Source organism: Ursus arctos, unplaced genomic scaffold (genome assembly GCF_023065955.2).
Source record: "Ursus arctos isolate Adak ecotype North America unplaced genomic scaffold, UrsArc2.0 scaffold_25, whole genome shotgun sequence".
In the NCBI taxonomy this organism is placed as follows: Eukaryota; Metazoa; Chordata; class Mammalia; order Carnivora; family Ursidae; genus Ursus; species Ursus arctos.
The window spans coordinates 2,718,086-2,740,553 of record NW_026622930.1 but is presented as its reverse complement, the minus strand read 5'-3'; the positions used below and the strand labels follow the sequence as shown (position 1 = coordinate 2,740,553).

At 49.5% G+C, this 22,468-nt stretch overlaps 1 protein-coding gene across 6 annotated transcripts in view; it reads right to left on the bottom strand.

Moving 5' to 3' along the window:
• The window catches only part of CDC42BPB (CDC42 binding protein kinase beta), a 103,041-nt gene that overhangs the window by 45,390 nt on the left and 35,183 nt on the right, over positions 1-22,468 (bottom strand). For 5 of the 6 annotated variants that reach the window (XR_006411307.3, XR_008961334.1, XM_057318340.1 and 2 more), the window contains exons 2-5: positions 15,967-16,058; positions 9,048-9,131; positions 5,525-5,620; positions 924-1,072 (exon numbers count right to left, since the gene is read on the bottom strand). Coding sequence is in view for 4 of the 6 variants with exons in the window: in XM_057318340.1 (XP_057174323.1) it covers positions 924-1,072; positions 5,525-5,620; positions 9,048-9,131; positions 15,967-16,058 (421 nt within the window). In the remaining 2 variants the exon portion in view is untranslated. The remainder of the gene's footprint in view (positions 1-923; positions 1,073-5,524; positions 5,621-9,047; positions 9,132-15,966; positions 16,059-22,468) is intronic. The other variant, XM_057318341.1, reaches the window with a different exon arrangement.

Below are 22,468 nucleotides of genomic sequence, written 5' to 3'. Positions count from 1 at the left end.
TGCTGTAACTGCCAGGTTCATGTGTAATACTTACACAGGCACTCTATTACCAACACGAAACACCGATTTAACCAAAACTACCATTTATGGATTGGGAAGGTGCAGGAGGGGGAGGATGGAGAGTGTGTGTGGGAGAGGGCTGGGAGAGAGATACTTGTGTAAAAAGTAAACCTCCATTTTAATAGATGTGATCTAACTCTCCCTCCTCCGCAAGAAAGAGAAAACCAAGAGAAGCCTGTTATTTAGAAATACGAGGTAAATACCAGAAGAAACAGTTAAGGAAGTTGACAAGCTACCTGTGGCCAGTGGAATCTGGGCAGGGCAGGAGACTCATACACAGCTATCTGACTTTGATAAACACGAAACAAACAACCCCCCAGCACGGATTCGCGGTCTTAAATGGGAGAAAGAGACGGATGCGGCACCCTCGCCCAAGAGGGAGTGGGCCCAGCAAAGGGCCCGGACAGCGAGAGGCAGCCAGCCACACCGACTCCTCCTCGAGAGCCAGGCACACCCTCGCTCAGGCTGCTGGGGTGTGAGCCACTCTCTTCAGCCTCATCTTCCTCTGTGTTTTGTTGCAGGCCACGGAACAGAGAAGGCATTGCTGAGAAAGCGGACGCACAGGCAGGGAACCCGCGAGCTAGGGGGCAGGCATCCTAGGGAGGAGGGATCAGCAGGGGAGGGGTGAGCCAACGTCAGGTAAATATCAAAGGTGGCTTCAGGTGACCGGCACTCGAGCATCATAATCGTCACAGTAACGCTGGGATCCCCTGCTGCCAGGCGCTGGGGTAGCTCAGAGTGAGTACTGCTAACTGCACGACCTCTCTGGGGGGCCTGGAACCTGGGGTCTGTGACACAGAAAACCCTGAAAGGGTATTTTAACACATCAAATGCAGTTTCTGTAAAACGTAAGAGGCGATTACCTGTGCACATAGTGAAGCTGATGGATGGAATCGATGGCCAACACCATTTCGCCAATGTAGAATCTTGCCATATCTTCTGGAAGCTTGTCTTCAAATTTACTGAGCAGGGTCAGTAAATCACCACCCACATAGTAATCCATGACTAAGTACTACAAATTGGGAAGAGACGAGAGAGAAGAGAGTATTTAGTCAGCACCAAGCCTGACAGCTAAAGGCCAAACTCCCACTGGGAGTTCTTTGGCTCTTCAAGGCTGGATCGATGGCTTGCTCCCACCTCATCCAGGACTTTCTCACTTTGATGTATCCTAACACTGCTGTACTTTCAAGTTAGGCATTTGGCGGAGAACCACAAGAGATAGTACATTTAACCTATGAAGAAAGTGACTAAAGGGCTTGATGCTGGAGAAGGCACAATAAAAGCTAGAGAACCAAAGTAGTAACACGATTCGTGATCAAGTTCTGCCGGGTTTGAAATCATTCTACAGGCCGTTACATCACAGGAAGAGGACAATGGACTGGAGAGGGGAGGTGAGTTATCTAAAATCACATGAAACCATCAGCTCTTATTAGAAAGGTGATCCCATGAACAAGCTGAAAGGTAGGTACTTGTGAGTACACCCTATGAAAAATCAGAACATTTACTGCTTATGTAGAAATTAAAGCCATGAGAGAAAAACATCCAGATGCCGGTGTCCTGCTAATGGGACTGAGACAAGGCCTCCCCTCAGAGCCGGCTCGTCCCAGGACCAGAGGTGCAGGGCGGCCTTCTGTCTGAGAACAGCCTCTCGGCGCAGCACCCTGAATGCTCTAATGCCTGATGGGGCATCTCACAGGTCAGGGAGGCCCAGGACAGGTGAGACTGTCATAGACAGAGTCAGGGTTGCAGCTGCTGGGGTCACCACGTCTCAGGGACTGCTGGAGAAGCAGACAGGCCCCACCTCAGAGCAATCACCTCCTTTGAAGCCAGTTTCCTTTGAAGAGACGGCTGCTCTCGTCTGAACAGTTAACCTACTAACCAGCAGAGGAGAAATACCTTGGTTACCGAGCCAGAGGAACAATCACTTCGTATTTACTGAGACCCTAACAACGGCAAGAGCTCCCACTCAGGGGGCAGCTACTATGTTCTGTGCGTTCAGGCTCTGATTCACACCCGTCATGTCTGCGAATGCCCACCGCAGCCCTCACCACAGGCACGAGCATGATCCCCTTTACAGGCGAGGAAGTGAGGCTCAATGACACGCCCGAAGTCACCCAGCCAGTAAGTGACAGAGCCAGGATCTGAACACAAGCAATCAGACCCAGGCCCACAATGGCAAACATGGCCCTCGGTGCCCCATGAGAGAAGACAGTAGCCACCACGCTGCTGGCCTCCTCTGAGGGGCGGAGCCTCCGCTCTAGGCCCCTGCTCTCAAAAGCACTTGTACTGACAACCTCCCACCTGCCTCACAAACCGCTCTCAAGACTCACCTCGGCTGACCCCACCTCTCTGCCTGCTCTCACGGCACCGCGGCACTGCAGCCCGCCTGTCCAAGAGTGAGAGTCCTGTGTAATCACGTCCCCCCTCACCCGTATCCGCAACAACTCCTGTTTCACTGAAGACCCTCGAAGGCATCCACCGAGCTAGTGCTTTCCCTCGTTCACTCTCATTTGCTCATTCTCAGCCAGGAGCCCTTGGCACCCTTCTAAGGCAAGGGTGCTCCTCCACAGAGCTGACGTTGAGGGGAATGCCAGAGACCCTAAGTAAGTATGGAGATAGTCACAGTACTCTCAGGGAGCGCTAAGCACGGAAGAAAACGGAACCACACACCATGTTAGAGCACGACCAGGCTGCATGGACCATCGGGCAGATGTCTGGGGCCTACGCGACAGGCAGAAGCTGGCCTTGGCATGGGCCGGGGATCATGTTCCAGACAAAGGGACATGTGCAAAGAGAAGGACGTGGCCTATTGGGGGAAAGAGAGAACAGTGACTACGGCTGGAGCGCGAGCAGGGGTGGGGGTGAGGCCAGGCCCCACTCTAAGAGCCAGGGAAGCTGCTTGGAGGTCCTGGGCTAGGAAGCTGCAATCTAATTTACTATGAGCTTTCTCTGCCTGCCCAGGAAGAAGAGACTAGAGGATGAGGGCCAAGAGCAGGGCAGGAGAGGGGCTGGGAGGCCATGATGTGGCTGGTCCAGGCAGAAGGTGAGGAGGACAAGCACTGGGGAGGGCAGAGAGGACGGATCATCATGGATATCTGGAGGCAAAGACCAGAGCACCTGCTGCCAGACGCACGCGGGGTGAGGGGGTAGGTGAACGAACAGCGAAGTTCGTTCTAGCTGAAACTCAACGGTTTCCACATCTGCCTAGAAATCTAAAAAAAATAAAAGTAAAAACGTAGTATAGCAGGGCTAAATATGACTGATAGGCTCCTGGAAAACGAATCTGTAAAAAAAGTAAACTGTAAGGGGTTATAAGGCAGACACACAGAAACTCACTTTTAGAATAAGAACTAGACCAATTATTTCCTCTGTCACGTAACACAGGATTCTATGTGGGTAAGGCAACGCCCTTTTAGTTACTGGTGAAACAGGTTTAATTTTTATGGCAGGCGAAGTTTAGAAACCTACAAGACAAATCATAACATGAACTGGCTCAGGAGGGCAGCCCAAGGAATCCACACGAAGAGGGATACCGAACACAGCCCGCCCCGCGCAGCGCTCGGCCCCGAGCTTGCTGGGCCTGCTTCGCACCTGCCCCACAAAGGTGATGACCGCCACTGTCCCAGAGAGAAGGAACTTGCTGAACACACCAGGCGGGGGCGGCAGAGACAGCAGCCAGACCCTGGTCTGCCAACCCCAGTACAAGGACCCAAGAAGGCCCGAGTCCCTGCTCTCCTTCTCCCTAATTGTCACTGTACCTGTATTTGTGCAATGACAGACACTCAAGAAGACGGCTTCTTGGCTGGAATGCCTAACTGACCGCCGCGCTCAGAACACGTCTGGTAATACCTCACATCTCAGACTGCAACGTGCCGTGATCTCAGGGAAGACGCGCTGCTTTCCCTCTGTACAGACCCATGGTGCCTAGACCACTCGGAAGCCTTATTCAAATCGGAAATGGGCTGGAGCCGGTCGCCTCTGAGCGGGGATTTACGCGGAGAGGGCCCCAGGGCGTAAGGACTTGCGGTCTGTGGCGAAGGGCACTGCGCACCACTTCCTGCCACAGGCCGGGCTGTGGTCCTTGCTCAGCCCCTGCATCTGTGTGACAACCCTGGGCAAATGACTTCATCCCTTCCTGCTCCAGATGCCCCATTTAAAAAGTGGTGACAACCATGAATGCCTAACCCACGGGGTCCCTGGGAAGATGGGACTGAGGTGACCCATGCACCTCTGCTCAGTAAACATAATGGTCCCCTCTGCAGTAACAAGCATATATATTTTAAATTTTTATTTTTTTAATTTTAGACAGAGCACACATGCGTGAGTTAGCAGAGGGGGCCGGGGTGGGGGGACGCAGCAGAAGCGGGAAAGAATCCCAAGCAGACTCCACACTGAGCACGGAGCCCGATGCGGGGCTTGATCTCTCAACCCTGAGACCATGACCTGAGACAAAGCCAAGAGTCGGATGCTCAACCACTGAAGCCACCCAGGCGCCCCTATTCTAAATTCTAAATAAAAGGTATAATAAAACCTTTTTACCTAATTCTGGGCATTTGAATCTAAGGGGCTTCTTTGATGTTTGAAAGAGACTGTTCTGGAGAGACCCTACGCCGCTCGGCTTGCTATAGGAAACAGAGCACACTAGTGAGGAGGTCCCTGCCCTGAGGCTGTGCTGACCCTCAAAGGCCCTGCGGCCACGGCTGGAGCCACTTGGGCTAGAGGAGCGAGGCAGAGACCAGCTTCTCTGAGGTCTGTGCTCGCCCGACACCTGGAGCTCCACGTGAGGACGTCAGGTTTAGGTGAACCTAGAGTCACTTGAGGAATCCAAAGTGCCTGAGACCCAAGGTTTGGTTTCCCTTCACTCATGAGCTGTTGTGTCTGTGTTCCCAGGTGTCTATGTTCACGTCCAGGCACACATGTGAATCACACGGCTGACTGGTCAAGACTGAAATCCCAGCTCAAGTCAGGAGAAACAGATGCCAAGAGTCCCCCAAAAACCCACGTCAGAAGGCCTCAGAGAGCCTGGCTCATCCACCCGGGAGGACTGCAAACCAGCTCAGTGTCCGGGCTGTCGTCAAGCAACAGAGGTGGCAACAGCCGCCTGGCATAAAGGGCTGACCCTGTGAGCCCCTGCAGCACTCTCTCATTCTTACACATTGACTCAAGATGGAAAGTGTGTGACACCCCAGCTTACAGAAAGGGAACAAACCCAGTGAACAAAATAATCAGGTTATCGAGTGATTAGAAAAACGAAGTATACAATCTCACGAGTCTATTTTTAAAAAAAACTCCACCTGATTACATTAAAACAAACCCCGAAGTCTTCTCTGGTCCTATATACGTTTAAACGACGTCAATGTCAAACCGTCTTACTCAGTTTCTAGTAACAGCACAAAGGCACCACCAACAGGAATGAGCCGCACGCCGTCCGACAGAGCCTCAGCCGCTGGAGACCCACACGTACCAGGTAGTTCTCGTCCTGAAAGGCGTAGTGCAGCGTCGTGATCCACTGGCAGTCCCCGTTCACCAGCACATCACGTTCTTCTCGGAAACAAGCAGTCTGTAAGGAATCAGGGGGAGAGTCGGTCTGTGTCCATCTAAGAAGTACAGTCCCAAACAGAGGGGACCCTGCTGTGACCCAAGCTCTGGAGACAGTGCAGGAACCCCGCCCCCAGGCGGCTCCCACCCGCTCCTCAGTCGTTCTTTACCCGCACGGGCTGAGAGGCCGAGCGCCTCCAGGTTCGTTCCCGCTCCTGCCCACATGGGCACTGTGGGCTGCTGAGAACTCCTTCCTCATGATGGGCCTTTGTCCCCTTCCCTCCGCCACCATCACTGCGTGCCTACTGCTCCAGCCAGCATGGGACGTTCCGCCTGGCTCGACGATGGATGCCAGCCCCTCCCACCCAGCAATGACTGACTTCTCCTGACCAGGCCAGCTTCATCTTGATGGCCTATGGTGTGGCCACCCCGTGTCTGCCCGTCTGTCACAGACCGCATGGTGGGCAGGAGAGGCACACAGCTGCTTCCTGATCTGAGGCGGGACACACATGACCCTGACGGGGTGCTATGAAGACCTGGCCTGTCACATGTGGGTAAAGGCTAGCTTTCAGGCTGTCATGGTTTAAGAGCTTCACTGCACAGGCGGCCCCTGTATTTAAAATGCCCAGGCTCTCTGGCACAATTAGAACAAAGCGTTCTCTTTACTGAGCACAGAGCATTTAAACTCCTTATATCTGAAACTTGCAAAGCTTCACAAAAATCAGAGTGGCACTAACAGGGGCCCTGTCGGCCAGGCACTGGAGAATTCTGCCCGTTCTCTCAGGAGTCTCACAGTGGCCTGTACAACTTTTTTCCTACAAGTTTTCTGTTCTGCACTTGCTTTCTGAAGTTCTTCTTTCAAAAGTAAATGACTGAGGTACATGTGCCTCAATTCTACTAATTAAAAGCAGAGAAAATGACTCGAATGGGCCAGCAATCAGCTTACAATGTCCAGACGTACAGAGACCAGTGGTCCCAGAGCCACCGTGGTCCCTCAGCCAGTGGCCACTGAGACCTGGTGCAGGGCGGCCATAAGACGTTCCACGTTCTCAAGCATTGACCTAGCCACATTTAGAATGGAAGCCATTCTTAACCCAAGGATCAGCAGCATCGTGACCCACAGACAGGAAATATACGTATGATTCAGCAATTGTGTTTTGTTTTGAGAGCAAACTTTCAGGACTTTCTCTTTTTTTTAATTTTATTTATTTATTTTTTTAAAGATTTTATTTATTTATTCGACAGAGATAGAGACAGCCAGCGAGAGAGAGAACACAAGCAGGGGGAGTGGGAGAGGAAGAAGCAGGCTCATAGCAGAGGAGCCTGATGTGGGGCTCGATCCCACAATGCTGGGATCACACCCTGAGCCGAAGGCAGACGCTTAACCGTTGTGCCACCCAGGCGCCCCTCTTTTTTTTTTTTAAAGATTTTATTTGACAGAGACACAGTGAGAGAGGGAACACAAGCAGAGAGAGAGGGAGAAGCAGGCTTCCTGCTGAACAGGGAGCCCTACGTGGGGCTTGATCCCAGGACCCTGGGATCAGGCCCTGAGCCGAAGGCAGACGCTTAACGACTGAGCCACCCAGGTGCCCTGGGACTTTTTTTTTCTTAATGAGCAAAACAGATGAGCTAAAAGCCCGGCACGATCCACAGGTTACGAATTCACATGGCTTTGCAACTTCTCTGCCTTCTCTTGTTGACTACATGCTTTTAAAGATTTTTAAAAGTTAATATAAAATTTAATGTTCAAAATAAGCTTAAATAAGATAAAAAAATGAATTATTTTAACCAACATTTTATATCAATATTATGTTTTTATACATATCACACACACATATATCCCATTACATGTATTCTGAGATAATCATCATAATTATCATCATAAATCATATATAATCACAATAATTCTTGGGCTTTGCAGAGTATGCCAATTAGACAGGATTCTAACCAGATTTAAGTTTCAAAATTCCATAATTTTAAAATGTACTCACCATGCCATTTGGGTAAATACTAACTAGTATGAAAGGGTGAGAATCACCCCTCCCTAATCTTGAGACTTCTCTCTCCTATAAAAATGTAAACTTGAATGAATTTGCTACTAGCATTTAGTCCCCCAAATGCTGATTCTTCCCACAAACTTCTATGTAACACTACCTATTGTGTTCCCACAGAAGAGTCACTTTGGCAATGTTCCCGTGACGACCAGAGCACCAGTGGTGCCGCGCACGAGGGCTGCTGGGGTGCCAGATGAGGAAGACAACGTGAGGGTGAGGAGTAGAGACCAGTGGGGCCACGGCAGAGCCACGGGCCACCGCCATTTGGAACCCAGGTGACTGCGCGAGTGGTGATGCTTTCAGGGAGCAATCTAGGCATGAGGCCTAGCGCTGGGCGCACGTCAGGAAAGAGGAGCGGTACACACGGGACAGAACAAGCTGTAAATGGCAGACATGATGAACTCAAGATGCTGAGTGAGAACGCCCACCCACCCAGTTAATGACACCCTGCGCTCAGGAGAGTGATCGGACCAGGATAAACATGTGTGCTGCTATTTGCCCAAGGGGGCACCATCGCCCCAGGTAAGAACCACAGAACGCAGGAGGAAGGGCCGCCTAAATTACAAGGAAGGCTCCGAGTGACAGGAGCAGGGAAGGAGTTCTCAAAGCAGGAGGTGGCCAATCCTAGGAGCGTGCGGGCCCAGGGTGAGCCTGCTTCACAGCTGGGACGCCGCAGGGGTGGCGAGGACGGTGGAACGGGCGAGGCTGGACCTCTGCCACAGGTGCGCGGAGGGCACTGTGCCTGGGGTAGTCCGGCGAGAGGACACACGTAAATGACGGAGCCCGGGAAAGGAAGGGTGCTCGGCTCCCCGACGTGAAGCGGAGCAGCACAGCCTCACAGGCTGGTGAGGCAGACTAGGGGGCGAGTCTGGACAGCACGGGGGAAAGCTCGGGCTCGCTCCGCAGCCTCACCTGTCTCCATCAGGGGCAGGGAGGGTGAGACAGCCACCCCAGACACGGACACAGGGCTCAGGAAAAACACATCTGAAACCGCCAAGCGGTCAGCGTCTACTTCTACTTACGATCTCCATCCTCCTTCTAGGAGCGAGTATCAAAGACATTTCTGGACTTAAGTAGGCTCCAAATTCAATAATGCCTTTTGCGCATGAGGCATAACTGCAATAAATGCCTAAAATTTCCGTGATGGCTTTAATGTGCCCTTGCAGTAAACAGCCCTCGCGGGGGAAGGGCTCCGCAGTGCAGCGGACAGCAGGGCAGAACGGAGCGCGCGCCAGGACGGCGCTGGCGTCGTGGCGACAAAAAGCAGTTCAGTTTGGTCAGGAAGGGAGGCCCAGATCTGGAAGGGCTGTGGTCCAGACCCCACGTGGCTTCGTGGCCCTTCTCCTCTCACATAAGCCCCCGTTCACCTGTTGACTAGTCACCACTCGCACTTACCTCTGCTCTTTTAAGCATTTCCCACTTGTTGAGGATTTTCATGGCATAGATCCGTTCAGTGTTCTTCATTTTGACAACAGCAACCTGGAATACAAACAGGGGTTTAACAAAACTGTAGTTAATGGAACAAAAGGCCACACCTTGTCATATAACTACAGTGAAATCTTAATTGCCTGGGGGAAATGAAATGCTGGAAAATGAGCTGCTGAGGAAAGAAGAGTTTTTTATGTGAACAAAGATTTGCCCTTTTAAGCATCAGACTTGATGTTAGCCACGCTGCACCTGGCACCTCACTCGTTCAGCTCAAAACCCCCCGTGGTAAGCCGTGTGCACACAGGGGGTTCGCTGTCTTCTTTGGTGCATGCCTGGGATTCTCATGAGAAAAACTTTAAAAATCCACTCACTACTCCCAAGTCTTCCTCCCCGTGTCCGACGGCTCCGTCCCCACAGTGTTTCTACCCACCCCACTAGTGCTCACTCCTCTCTCGCACTCCCACCGCCAGCCTCTGCATGTGCCAGCTCTTGCCCCTGAGATCTTTAAGACGTGATGAGTACCCACATGGGCTCTGGAGTGTGACTTGGGCAAATTCTCTTCTTTGGGTTTCTACAACTAGAAAAGGGGTAATAGCAGTACTGACTTAGGACTGCTGTGAGGATAAAATGAGCCAATATGCTTAAATGTGCTCAGAATGGTGTTAGGCACACAGCATGTTCGCTGTCAGCCACATTCTTCAAGGTACAATTCAAATGCCACCTCTTCCAAGAAGTCCCACTGGATTTCCTGACCCCCACCAAATCTCAGATGAGCTCTTGCATCACTAAGTCTCCATCACAGAACCGTAAGCTGCTTACCTATTGGCTGTACCTTTCCGCTGCCAAGGCAGGCAGCCACACAGCACGTATCAACTGAATTATTTACTTCCTGGCTTTCTAAACAATAACACCATCAAAGTAAGCATACAAGCTCACATGCCCTGGGCACTCTCCCCACGCTGGACCGTGCTGAGTAATTTGCCTGCACCGTCTTGGGTGACCCTCACCATGACCCTCCATGGCTGCTGTGTTTACAGCCACATTTTACAGATACGGAATCCGAGGCTGGGAGGTTGAAACAACATGCTAAGAAGTGGCAGAGGCTCACCCTCGAACGCATGCATGTGAGCATTACCTTATAAAGACAGTCACAATTAAATGTTACCTTCCATGGGCGTGATGACTGGCGGGGCGGGGCGGGAGCAGGGGGTCCACAACAAACACACCCTGAAGGAACCCCAGAGCCTGCTGAGCGTCGCGGGCGCCTCCCACACTACGTGACTTGCAGCCAGGCTCCCTCTGCCCACCGTGTGGACCCTGTGGAATGACACTGTCCTCCGGTCACCTCCCTTGGTCATCCCTCTCACTGCCAGCCTGGCGCTCACTGTGGTGGCCCCACTCAGCACACCACACCTATTCAAGTTGCTGTGTCTTAGCCATGGCCTTAGATTCACTGACCAAGCTCACTACAGCTCTGCACAGAGAACAGAGAGGGTCTGAGTAGAAGGTCTGTGAGCTCCCCAACATGTCTAACAACAACAACTCTGGGCATGTGGTCTGTCATCTCATCAGGAGTGTCAATTTCTTCTTGGGAACCAGCTACAATCAATAGGTGAACTATTAGTGTTAAAAAAAGAAAAGCTACTATAATGCAATCCGTATCAAAATATCAATGGTATTTTTCACAGAATTAGAACAAATAATCCTCAAATTTGTGTGGAACACCAAAGACCCCTGAGAGCCAAAGCCACCTTGAGAAAGAACAAAGCTGGAGGCATCACATGCCCTGATTTCACACTATCCTACGAAGCTGTAGTGGTCAAAACACCACGTCCTGGCACAAAGACGACACACAGACCAATGGAGCAAAACAGAGTCCAGAGATAAACTCATGCTTATAAAATTAACTAACCTTCGACAAAGGAGGCAAGAATAAGCGATAAGGAAAAGACCGTCTATTCAACAAATGGTGCTGGAAAAACTGGACAGGCACATTCAAAAGAATGAAACTGGACCATTTTCTTACACCATACACAAACACAAAAATAAACTCGAAATGGATTAAAGACTTAAATATAGGGGCGCCTGGGTGGCACAGTGGTTAAGCGTCTGCCTTCGGCTCAGGGCGTGATCCCGGCGTTATGGGATCGAGCCCCACATCAGGCTCCTCCGCTATGAGCCTGCTTCTTCCTCTCCCACTCCCCCTGCTTGTGTTCCCTCTCTCACTGGCTGTCTCTATCTCTGTCGAATAAATAAATAAAATCTTAAAAAAAAAAAAAAGACTTAAATATAGCACCTGAAACCATAAAAATCCTAAAAGAAAACATAGGCAGTAATCTCTTGGACATCAGTCTTAGCAATATTTTTCTGGATCTCTCTCCCCAGGTAAGGGAAACAAAACTATTAAGACTACATCAAACCAAAAAGCTTCTGCACAATGAAGGAAACCATCAACAAAACAAAGAGGCAGCCTACTGAATGGGAGAAGATATTTGCAAATGATATGTCCCATAAGGGGTTAACATCTAAAATATATAATGATCATACACAACTCAATATAAAAAAACCAAACAATCCAATTTAAAAAATAGCCAGAAAACTGAAGCAGACATTACTCCAAGGAAGACATTCAGTTGGCCAACAGACACATGAAAAGAGGCTCAACATCACTCATCATCAGGGAAATGCAAATCAAAACCACAATGAGACACCACCTCACACCTGTCAGAATGTTATTATCAAAAAGACAAGAAAAAATAAGTGTCAGCAAGGATGTGGGAGGACGGGGAACCCTCGTGCACTGTCGGTGGGAACGCAAACTGGTGCAGCCACTCTGGAAAACAGTATGGAGGTTCCTCAAAAAAAAAATAAAAATATAACTACCATTCAAATCCAGCAATTCCACTTCTGGGTATTTATCCAAAGAAAATGAAAACACTAATTCTAAGAGACAGAAGCGCTCCTATGTTTATTATAACAGCCAAGATACGGAAATAAGCCAAGCGTCCGTCAACAGAGGAACGGATGAAGAAGGGATGGCGCCTACACAACGTAACACTACTCAGCCATATAAAGAATGACGTCTTGCCATTTGCAACAACACGGATGGAGCTGGAGAGTATTATGCTAAGTGAAGTCAGTCGGTCACAGAAAGACAAATACCATATGATTTCCTTTACATGTAGAATCTAAAGAATAGAACAAAACAGAAACAGACGCACAGATGCAGAGAACAATGTGGTGGCTGCCAGGTGGGCGAAACAGGGAGGAAAAACACTGCACAGGATTAACTATAGACGTGGTCTAACTGGGAAGAAATGGTGGAGCTGATAACATTTGAGGAAAGTAATGAAATTCGGAAGATTACAAGCCTCAGGAACAGTCCAGATCTTGCTGAAAACGAGATGCAGAACAGTCTGAACGCTCACCAGAAGCTTACTTCTTCAGAAGGGCTCACCAGGGCACAGACTATGTCCAGGAAACACGCCAATGCATCTGATAAATACCCAGAAGGAGAAAGAATGTATCTGTCCACAGAAAAACACCTGTCAAGTCAGGAATATGTAGAAGTGAAATGTAGGAGTCAAACAAATGTAAAAACAAACAAAAAAACCTCATATATTAAACAAGCTTCCTCTATCGCAGAACTTATAAAATAAACAGTTTGTAAAAATCTTTAGTTTACCAGAAGCTTCTTCTTGGCCCAAAACTCAGTCTTAACTGTGTAAATGAGGTGATGATGGTACTACAAGTATCTCCAAAATCAGACATTTCCATAAGGAAATACAAACTGAAATAATAACTTTATAAAACATTAGAAAACGATTTGGGGGCGTGGGGACCTGACGACCATCTGTGTGTGACACCTGCTGCCAGCCCAGGTCTGGTCTGGAGGGACCAGAAAGAAGGCCGTGGAGAACGTTACTGGTCAACTGCCAAACTGGTATAAGACAGATCCGACAAAAAGTATGCTAAGGGAAAATGCACACTCATGAACTGTGACTACTTAAAAGACTACCTCCCATGAGAAAACAGTCTCTGAAGTATCAGGGGAAGCACCTTGCTTGGTGCAGGCACATTACTCTCTGTCCTTCAGAAAGAATCACACACTAACATACGCATTGGCGGGGGTGGGGGGGGAGCATAGCCGCTACGATAAAGCAAATGAGACAAAATGTTAACTAAAAAAAGGCAATCTGGGTAAAGGGCTAGGGTGATCTTTGAACCATTTTATTCATGCATCTGTTCTGTTACTTTGAAATTGTTTCTAAACAAAGCTTTCAAAGCTTTGTTTCTTTTTAAAAAGTCATTCTGGGAATAAGAGACAGCAGCGCTGAGTGGTTGAGCCCATGGGCTTTGGGTCAGGCAGGTGGGATTCAAGTCCAGCTCCAGCACAAGCCACCCTGGGCCCACAGGTCTCAGTCTGTCATCTTTCTGGTGGAGCGGTATACAGGTGGGGGCTAGAAGGTGTCAGTGCTCCCACACTGATGAAAGCACTTCCCAGACCAGCTGTCCCCACGATCCCGAAAGTGTTTCCAAAGCCATTGTGCTCAAGGAAAAGGGTAATACCCCAAATTTTCCCAATCTTGTTTACAGAATCATCCAGAAACGTTTCTCTCAACTCTGAGTGGTGGTGGCGGGTGGGTGCAATTCTGAGCTCCACGTTTCATATGCTCCTGCCATGGGATGTGGAGGGAGTTCTGGACTGATCACTCTCTGGGAGGGGGCTCCTGAGCGGCACGTCCCGTGGTCTCAGTGGTATGGGTCCACATACCCGGGCTCCACTGCAGACCCTCACAGACACTTACCCTCCCCTGGCATGTCATTAGGAAAAAATAGCTCAGTTAGAACATACATATTCTTCACACAGATGGTCCCAACATTGTAAGAGTCCTCATTTCTGTGATCTGCTCAGTACCGGCACTGACTGGCACTGAAATTGGGCACACTTCAGGTACGTGATGACAAGAATATCCTAGGGAGGCAACGGCAATAATGCCTCATTACCACAGAGTGCCAGGTAACGGTAGCACCATTAAGAATCCAAAATTCCAGTCACGGCGGTGGGGCGCAAGGGTGGGGGCGAGACTTACACAGGCTGCTAAAGGCTGGACAGGAGCAAAGGGAAGGCAGAGAATCCAAGGCCTTTGCAAAGGCCCGGGCAAGGGTGGATTTCTCTTAGTGTGGGAAGAACTTAAAAGGTGATACAGGTCATCTTCTTTGAAACTCAGAAAACTGAGTTTTGCATTAAGTTCTCTGGCAGAGGAGGGCATTAAAACTAACTAACGTATTTGGGAACAATACTGCTGTCTCCTGTTCTTCCGTTTTCTCTCTCCTGCCCTTGGGCGTCTTCCTGCCCCTCCTGAACCCTCTGCTATGGCTACAGCCTGTAGCCACAGATCTCTGTGAGGGCCTGGGCCTTGCTTGTGTCTGCACCCAGAGCCTGGCCCAGGTCGTGGTACAAGGAAGATGATCAGCAAAAGTATACGCTGCCCTGAGTCAGGTGTCAATTTCAAAAGGCCTTCTCTTTCTCCTCACGACACAACAAAACCAGATCCTACATCATCACATAACCTACTTAAGCTCAAAGATGTGTTATTTCTGAGCAGAACTCACTTTTTTCCCTGTGGTGCTGCTGCTTGCTGAGACATACTCCTAGGGACAGGCCAGGGAGAGGCGGTGTGAAGCCAGTGGGGGTGGTGGACAGCAAGGTGTGAGGACCTGGGGCTGGGGTCTGATCTGAGGCCAGAGCAGTTTCCAAGGGAGAAACAAGGGCACGGCAGACAACCATCCACACTCGCTCAGGCAGACCAGGGCTTTCTCCTTCGACTATTTGTAAAGCATTTTTGGAGGAGTACTTCCTTTCTGTGTATTCTACTGAAGCTGATAAAGTAGGCGCACCATCAGGTGCTTGTAGCGGAAGAATCATCCAAACTATTGACATATTTCCTAAGACAGATGACAGGCCTTGTTTCAACTCAGCACGCAGAGAAGACATGTCAGAGCCAAGAGGCTACCTGGTGAACTCACTGCTCTGCTCTCTTTCTCGGTGCACAACGGAAAACGTATGCCTGGCCCAACAAACTCCACACTGTATTTCGTGGCACTGTCATCGTGGCGGGTGGGCTGTCAGGTAGAGCCCATCTGCTGCTATGGTGGGACAGCATGTCACCGCTGGATTTTTCCTCAGAACCCCCTCCGTGCGCGCGCGCACACACACACACGCGCTTCCCCAGCCCAGGAGAGCTAAAGGGAAAGTCTAAGCAGAGGGGTCAATCCATGTCAAAGTTTAAGAGGTGCAGCTCTTCCGCACTGACTGTAAAACCACCTGACCCTGGTCTGCTGCAGGAACCTGAGCCTCAGCCCTGGCGGGGGCACGACGCCAACAACAGCACTCGGGGCAGAGGCCACGGCCTCCAGGGCTTGGCTGTCCAGCCCAGGGCAGTGAGGCCGGCACGCCAGAGACGAGCGGAGGTCGGGAGGGCCCTGCGCGCCGCAGACCCCCTCCCCAGCATGGGCAGCCGGGCTCGTGAGCGGCCTGAGCACTGACGGCAGGCGAGCTGCCCAGGAGGAGAAGGGCTGTTGCTTTGCCGTCCTTGCACTCTGTAGAAAAGGACCACCGAGCCATTTTTCAATTAACAAATGGATTTTCAATAGACTTCTTTGTCTCTAAAAAGCAATATTCAGGGCGACTCACCTGTCACAAGCTTCTGTTTCTCCTTTTCTCTTAATTCTATCTTTTAGACTCTGCCCGCCAAGTACCACTCTCCCAACCATCTCAATAATGACCCCCCCCCCAGAGCAATGCAAGGGGTCCTAAATATGCTGGATGGGAGCTGTTGCTGTTTTGGCCGTCAGGCAGTCAGCGCAGTGCAGTTGATCTTACCTCTCCAAAAGCCCCTCTTCCGATCACTTTAATTATTTCGAAGTCTTCTCGATGAAGTTGCATCTCCTTCACCAGTTGTGTAAATGGTTTGGCTACAAATTTAAAAAAGCGAAATCAACAATTTACTCAAAAAGTTGAGACTACATAAAAATTCAATTGACTGGGGGCATTCTACTAAATCACGCAGCTTTTTTAGGAAAAAATTTACTTTTTAAATGTTTAATATCTGGCAAGTTTTGGAAAGTCTGTGTTTATGTTCAATTAATGTAGGTATTTCTCATCTGCCTACACATCACTCTCTGTTGTTAACAAACAGTGCCACACAAAGATCCCCCGGTAAAAATCACTAAAGCTAGGGTCTACCTCGCCGGGAAAGCAACTGTGGGGCCCATTCCCAGCTGTCCCGCAGCGACTGCCCACTGCAGCCCACAAAACTAGCTATCCTCCAGGTGAGTGAGCGCCGGGCTCCACCTGTCAGCTCAGTGCAGCCACAGGGCAGCTGGGGAAACACGAGACATTCTCCAAGAATGGTGGCGACCTTTACAGTGCGGGCAGTTCTCCCGGACATTGTAACCATCCTTGCTAATAGCGTGGAACCTCTAACCGTGACCTCAGTAAGAAATGGGGAGAAGCACTTGCCACGGTACTCACATGTTCTGAATTTTAGGAAGAGGAAACTGAGCCAGGTTTCTGTGGACAGTGTACCGGGCTGATTAGTGTCATGTCTCCCCCTGCCCCGCCCCCCAATCAATGGTGTCCACCCAGAACCTGGGAACGTGGTCTTATTTGGAAGTGGGGTCTTTGCAAATTAAGGTGAAGTCACAAACAGGAATGAGATGGGCCCTAAATCCAATAGGACTGGAGTCCTTATTAAAATGAGGGAATTTGGACGCAGAGAGAAAAAGTCACGTGGAGATGGAGGCAGAAACTGGAGCGATTCTGTCACAAGACAAGGAACGCTGCCGCCGCCAGAAGCTGGAAGAGACAGGGAGTCTTCCCAAGGGCCTCCAGGGGAGCACAGCCTGCTCACACCTTGACTTTGGACTTCTGACCTCCAGAACTGTGGGCAGAAGAGGGCTCAGTTATGTTACACCACCCCCCAGTTCATGGAAACCACTCCGGAGTGTGGGTAACTTGCTTCCAGGAACAGAGCAAGTGGCAGCACAAGAACAGATTCACGCGGTTCACCCCAGGGGCAGCACCCTCTCCACCGCCACCCGTCCTGCCCTTGGTCTGACATCCATTTAGTTAATCACATCTCTCACACCTGTTCTTATTAGTCACCTCCAGGCCTAAATCCCCATTTGATGCTAACCTGTATTCTATACAGTTCTTTTTTTCAAATTCTCCACTACTAGCTTTGTGAAACATTTCCACTGGGGGAAACTGGGCAAAGTGTACAAGGGCTGTTTCTGTATTATTTCTTACAACTACACCTGCACCTACCATCATCTCCAAAAAAAGCCAAAACAAAACCTGCAATCTGACACTTTCTAGGCTTCTAACTGAGCTCCATATTATTCATCTAACGCTATAGTTTTCCTCTTTAACTAGAGGCTTAATAGATACCACTAAGGTTCGATCACCATGGTTCACTGATGGCGGTAACAAAAGCCAGAGCACCGGAAGGTTCTCGGTGCCTACAGATAGTGAACTATTACCACTATTGGTGTAGATGTCCATTGGCATAGAGATTAGGGAACAGAACACATAGAGCCTGGTTTAAAAAAAAAAAAAAATGGCCAGGCTAAAGAAAACCCTTGACCTACAACTTGAAAGGTCATCATGGCTCATCTTTATTTCTTTCAAATATCACCCAAAATAACCATTCCCAGAACTCCAAATGGGAATATGTACTTCAAAAAGCCACCAAAAACCTCAACCTCTCTTGGTATCTTCTCGGGGAACCACATGGTACCATTCCTCCTACAATAAAGGAAAAAAACCCAAATCTGATCAGTTCTGTTTTACCACCGGAGGAGAGAGCTACAGAAAGGAGAGCACGCTGACCAGCTACGAACAAACTCCACCACCAGGCACAGGCTAGCGCACGCCGCAGGACGTCTGCCTGCAGACGCACAATGCAACGCTCCGGACTCTTCCACAAATACCCGGACCACTCACCAAATGTGGAAGCCCCTGTTGTACAAACCAACAGTCATGAAAATCAAAGAAAATTCCACCCAGAATCATGCCACAAGTCACTTTAATTTGTCCATGTCCCCATTCCATCTTGCTCGTAGACACAGTCCATGTTTCATATCTTCTGTATTCTTTTATTTTCTTGGACATTTCATGTCTCTGTACTCAATTATCATTTTAACAGATGCATACTATTTCCTAAGTTGACACACCAACAACTGTAAATGGTACATCTGTTGGACAGACAGGTTAAATTTTTTTTTTTAAAGATTTATTTATTTGAGAGAGGAGAGAAAGTGCACACGAGCAGGAGGGGCAGAGGGAGAGGGAATCCGAAGCAGACTCTGTGCTGAGCGCGGAGCCTGACACGGGCTCAACCCCACGACTCTGAGATCACAACCTGAGTTGAAACCAAGAGTTGGACACTTAACCGACCATGCCCCCCAGGCACCCCTCATTATTTTCAAAAAGATTTTATTTATTTGAGAGAGAGAGTGTATGCATGCACGAGACTGGGAAGGGCAGAGGGAGAGGGAGACGCTGACTCAGTGCTGAGCACGGTGCCCGGTGACCTGGGGCTCGATCCCAGGACTCTGAGATCACGACCAAGCCGAAGTCCGACACTTAACTGACTAAGCTGCTGCCTAGGCACCCCTAAACATTTCATTTTTAAAACTATTATCTTCTTGGGATGCCTGGGTGGCTTAGCCAGTAAAGCATCTGCCTTCAGCTCAGGTCATGATCTCGGGGTCCTGGGATCGAGCCCCGCATGGGGCTCCTTGCTCTGCGGGGAACCTGCTTCTCCCTCTTCCTCTCCAGCTCCCCCTGCTCGTGCTCTCTCTCCCTGACAAATAAATAAATATAATTAAATAGAAACTATTTTCTTACAGGGAGTAACTTCATGATGAACATTTTCATGCACACAAGTTTTACTATTTTAAAATAACTTTTAGGATGAAATTCCAGGACTCTCCAAAGCACACTGTTGTTTTCTACAGCTCCTAATCTGCCTCCAAACTATCTCCTGAGTCACCACTCCTGCCCCAACACCGTAGGAGGATGTCTCACCTGCCTTTGAAACCCACAGTTCTCTGAGGCCCAGCGAAGCCAGCTGTTTGCCCTATTACACGGATGATCCACTCATCCCATTTGCTTGCTAATCACATCTTAATCTTGTTAACCAACTGCCTGGTGCTTTATTCTTTGTCAGACTTCATTCCTGTAAATACCACACCTCCATTATGTTCCCGCTTTTCATCTTAATTATATTATTGTATAGAAATTATTACTTTTAATAAAAGTATTTTTAATAAAACCGAATTGATTCATTCCTCCTTTGTCACTTTACTATTAAGGCTTAGATGGGCGCCTGGGTGGCTCAGTCGTTAAGCGTCTGCCTTCGACTCAGGTCGTGATCCCAGAGTCCTGGGATCGAGCCCCGCATCGGGCTCCTCCGCTGGGAGCCTGCTTCTTCCTCTCCCACTCCCCCTGCCTGTGCTCCCCCTCTTGCTGGCTGCCTCTCTCTGTCAAATAACTAAATAAAATCTTTAAAAAAAAAAAAAAGAAGAAGAAGAAGGCTTAGAAAGTTATCAACTCTTTCCAGATCTGGTATTCAATCCTGCTTTTTGCTAAATGGCTTTTCAAAGTCATTAACCTGTCCTTTGTTGTTGGCGACTGCTGCTGGAGCGTGAAGGGTTACTCTCCCCCCTCCAACCATCTCTGCGTATATAAGTGGCCCAGTCTGCGGGGGTGGGGAGAGCTCCGGCCTCGGCCTCGCACCAGGAGACTCCTCACACCAGGAGACTCGGGCCCCAAGTGCACCAGCTGGTAGTCGGCCATCCTAGGGAAGTCATGTCGTCCTCTGTGATTAACTTTCCTCACCCATAAAATGGGCAAAACACCTTGCCTGCCCACGTCAGGGGCCCACTAACAATGACACCAAGGTAGGTGAAAGGGCCTCGTGGCAAGGCTGCCACCCACATGCCCTAATCCCTCTGTCTCTGCTCTTTCCACATCAATCATCTTACTTACCTTCCTCATCAAGTTTCCTTTTTTTTTTTTAAAGACTGTATTTACTTATTTGAGAGAGTGAGAGAGAGTAGGGGGGAGACGGAGAAGCAGATGGACGTGGGCTTCGGGGGATTGTGACCTGAGCCAAAGGCAGACACTTAGCCCACTGAGCCACCCAGGCGCCCCCTCCTACTCTTTGATAGAAGAATTTTGTTGCCTTTTTTGCCTTGTACACAGTTCTGCACAGATTTCCCTGAAATGGATGGACACGGGTTCATCAGGGCCAGTCAGATAAAAGGGAAAAACCATGGAAACAGAGATGAACACTTGAAACAATATCCAGCAGTTCTGAGGACAGTAAAAATATGACACTGGTGTGTAAAAATTACTAAGACTGCATTAACTAAAACCAGAATAGAGAATCACACGGTAGCAGCAGACCACCCTGCTAATAAGCACACAGGTGTAAGGGGCCATGAAATCACACTGATCGGACAGGACTTAACAGGTGAAAAGCAGAAAGGGTGACATTTCAAATGGGCTGTCAATCAGTATCAATACAAAAACAGGGTGACCTCGCCATCCGGACTGTAGAGTCAAGAGACAGAAAACACGCTGTTATATGAATAAGAAAATCTAACATAAAAAACTGTTAACAAGGTAACTAAAAAACAGGAAGGGAACTTACCAAAGAGACAGAAGACACAGGAAGCAACTCTACTGCCCAAAGGATCAGGGGAACCGAGGCAAGATGCTGGAATTTTGGAAACCCCAGCAAAGGGCTCCGTTGAGCTGAGGGTGGGCTGCTACCGCTGGTACTGGGGTCTCTAAGCTGAAAGGTGGATCCCATGGGCTGGGAGCCAGGGAGCTGCGAGGGAGCCAAGGCCAGCTGATGCTGGGGTCTCCCCAAGTGTGGGAGAAGGCCCACCTGGGACCAGCAGCCTACTGCTAGCAGGCACTCTGGGCAGGAGGAAGAAGGGTTCCCAAGGGCACCACTCAAGGGAAGAGGAGCAGGCAGGAAGTCCCCAGTCCCTTCTGCCTCTTCCGCCCCCTCTAGTCTCCTACTAGCACCCTTTAGGCAGAGCACAACAGGGAGCCAGGTCAGAGCCCAACCGGGGAGATGCTGAGGTCAGGAGGATGTCCCTGCAGGGAAACGAACAGGGTGAACAGGGAGGGGAGATCTGTTCTATACAGGAGGACGGATCAAATAAGTAAACAGACTCAGGAAAGGGGAGCCTGGTTCCTCACCGTCAGAGAAGGGAGCTGTGAATAAGTTACGAATCGTGCAGTACTGGACTAGAATCGGAGGCATCAGTGTGACCTCTTGATTTTCAACGTACAGAGCTATCAAAACACAGACATAAATGGCTGCGTACATCCACTGCGACCTCGCTCCACCCACAGAGAGGGCCTGGGGGCAGCAACACCCCAGCCACAAGCACATGGAGCGCCTGGTCTCCTGCAGAAGATCCAGGCTCCTTGAGCCACTCCAGAGCCCAGGCTGGGACACCTTGTGCCAGAAAGGAAAGACATGGTCCAAGAGAAATGGTTAATCAAAGCAGACACTGACAGTCACAGGCTGCGCAAATGAAACAGGACACCAGGAGTCCATACTGATATTCATAAATTTAAAAACTCTGATGAGAAATGAGATACTTATATAGTTTCAAAGCACATCCAAACGAAACAGATCTCAGTGCCAAAGGGAAACAAGTGGCTTTCCAGTGACGTCTGGCAGACATTCGTACCTAAGTCAAGCCAGTGAAGTGAACGTGCTCACCATTATGCGGCAAAGTGCAATTGTGCCGTCACCCAACAGGGCATAGTGAGGAAAGGCAGCGTCGCTTCTGTATTTTCCTGCCAAAGTTACATAACCTGAATCTAATCATGAGGAAACGGGAGGTAAGCCTAAATTAAAGGAACATTCTACAAAACAGCCCACAATGTTCAAAAATTTTAGGGTAATGAAAGTCAAGGCAAGACTGAGGAACAGTTCACACGGAAGGGAACTGAAGGGCCCGGCCAGGCCGAGGAGGGGCAGCGTGTGGCTCTGTGCAGGCCCGGGTGCCACGGAGGGGAATATCAGCGGGCTGGTGGCCCTTCCGTGGGCTTGGAAGAGCAACTCACCCTCAAAGAGTTGGGGGCACTTCTGTGTACTGCTTGTTATTTGCAACTTTTCTCTGAGTTTGAACATGTTTCAAAAAATTTTTTAAACATCTTTTTAAAGATTCTCTCTCACGATCTGGAAAACAGGCTGTAGGGAGAAGGAGTGGAAGTAGAGAGAGCAGAGGATGCTGCCTCCCCACAGGAGACAGCAACGGTGGCTTCGAGGCCCACAATGACAATGACA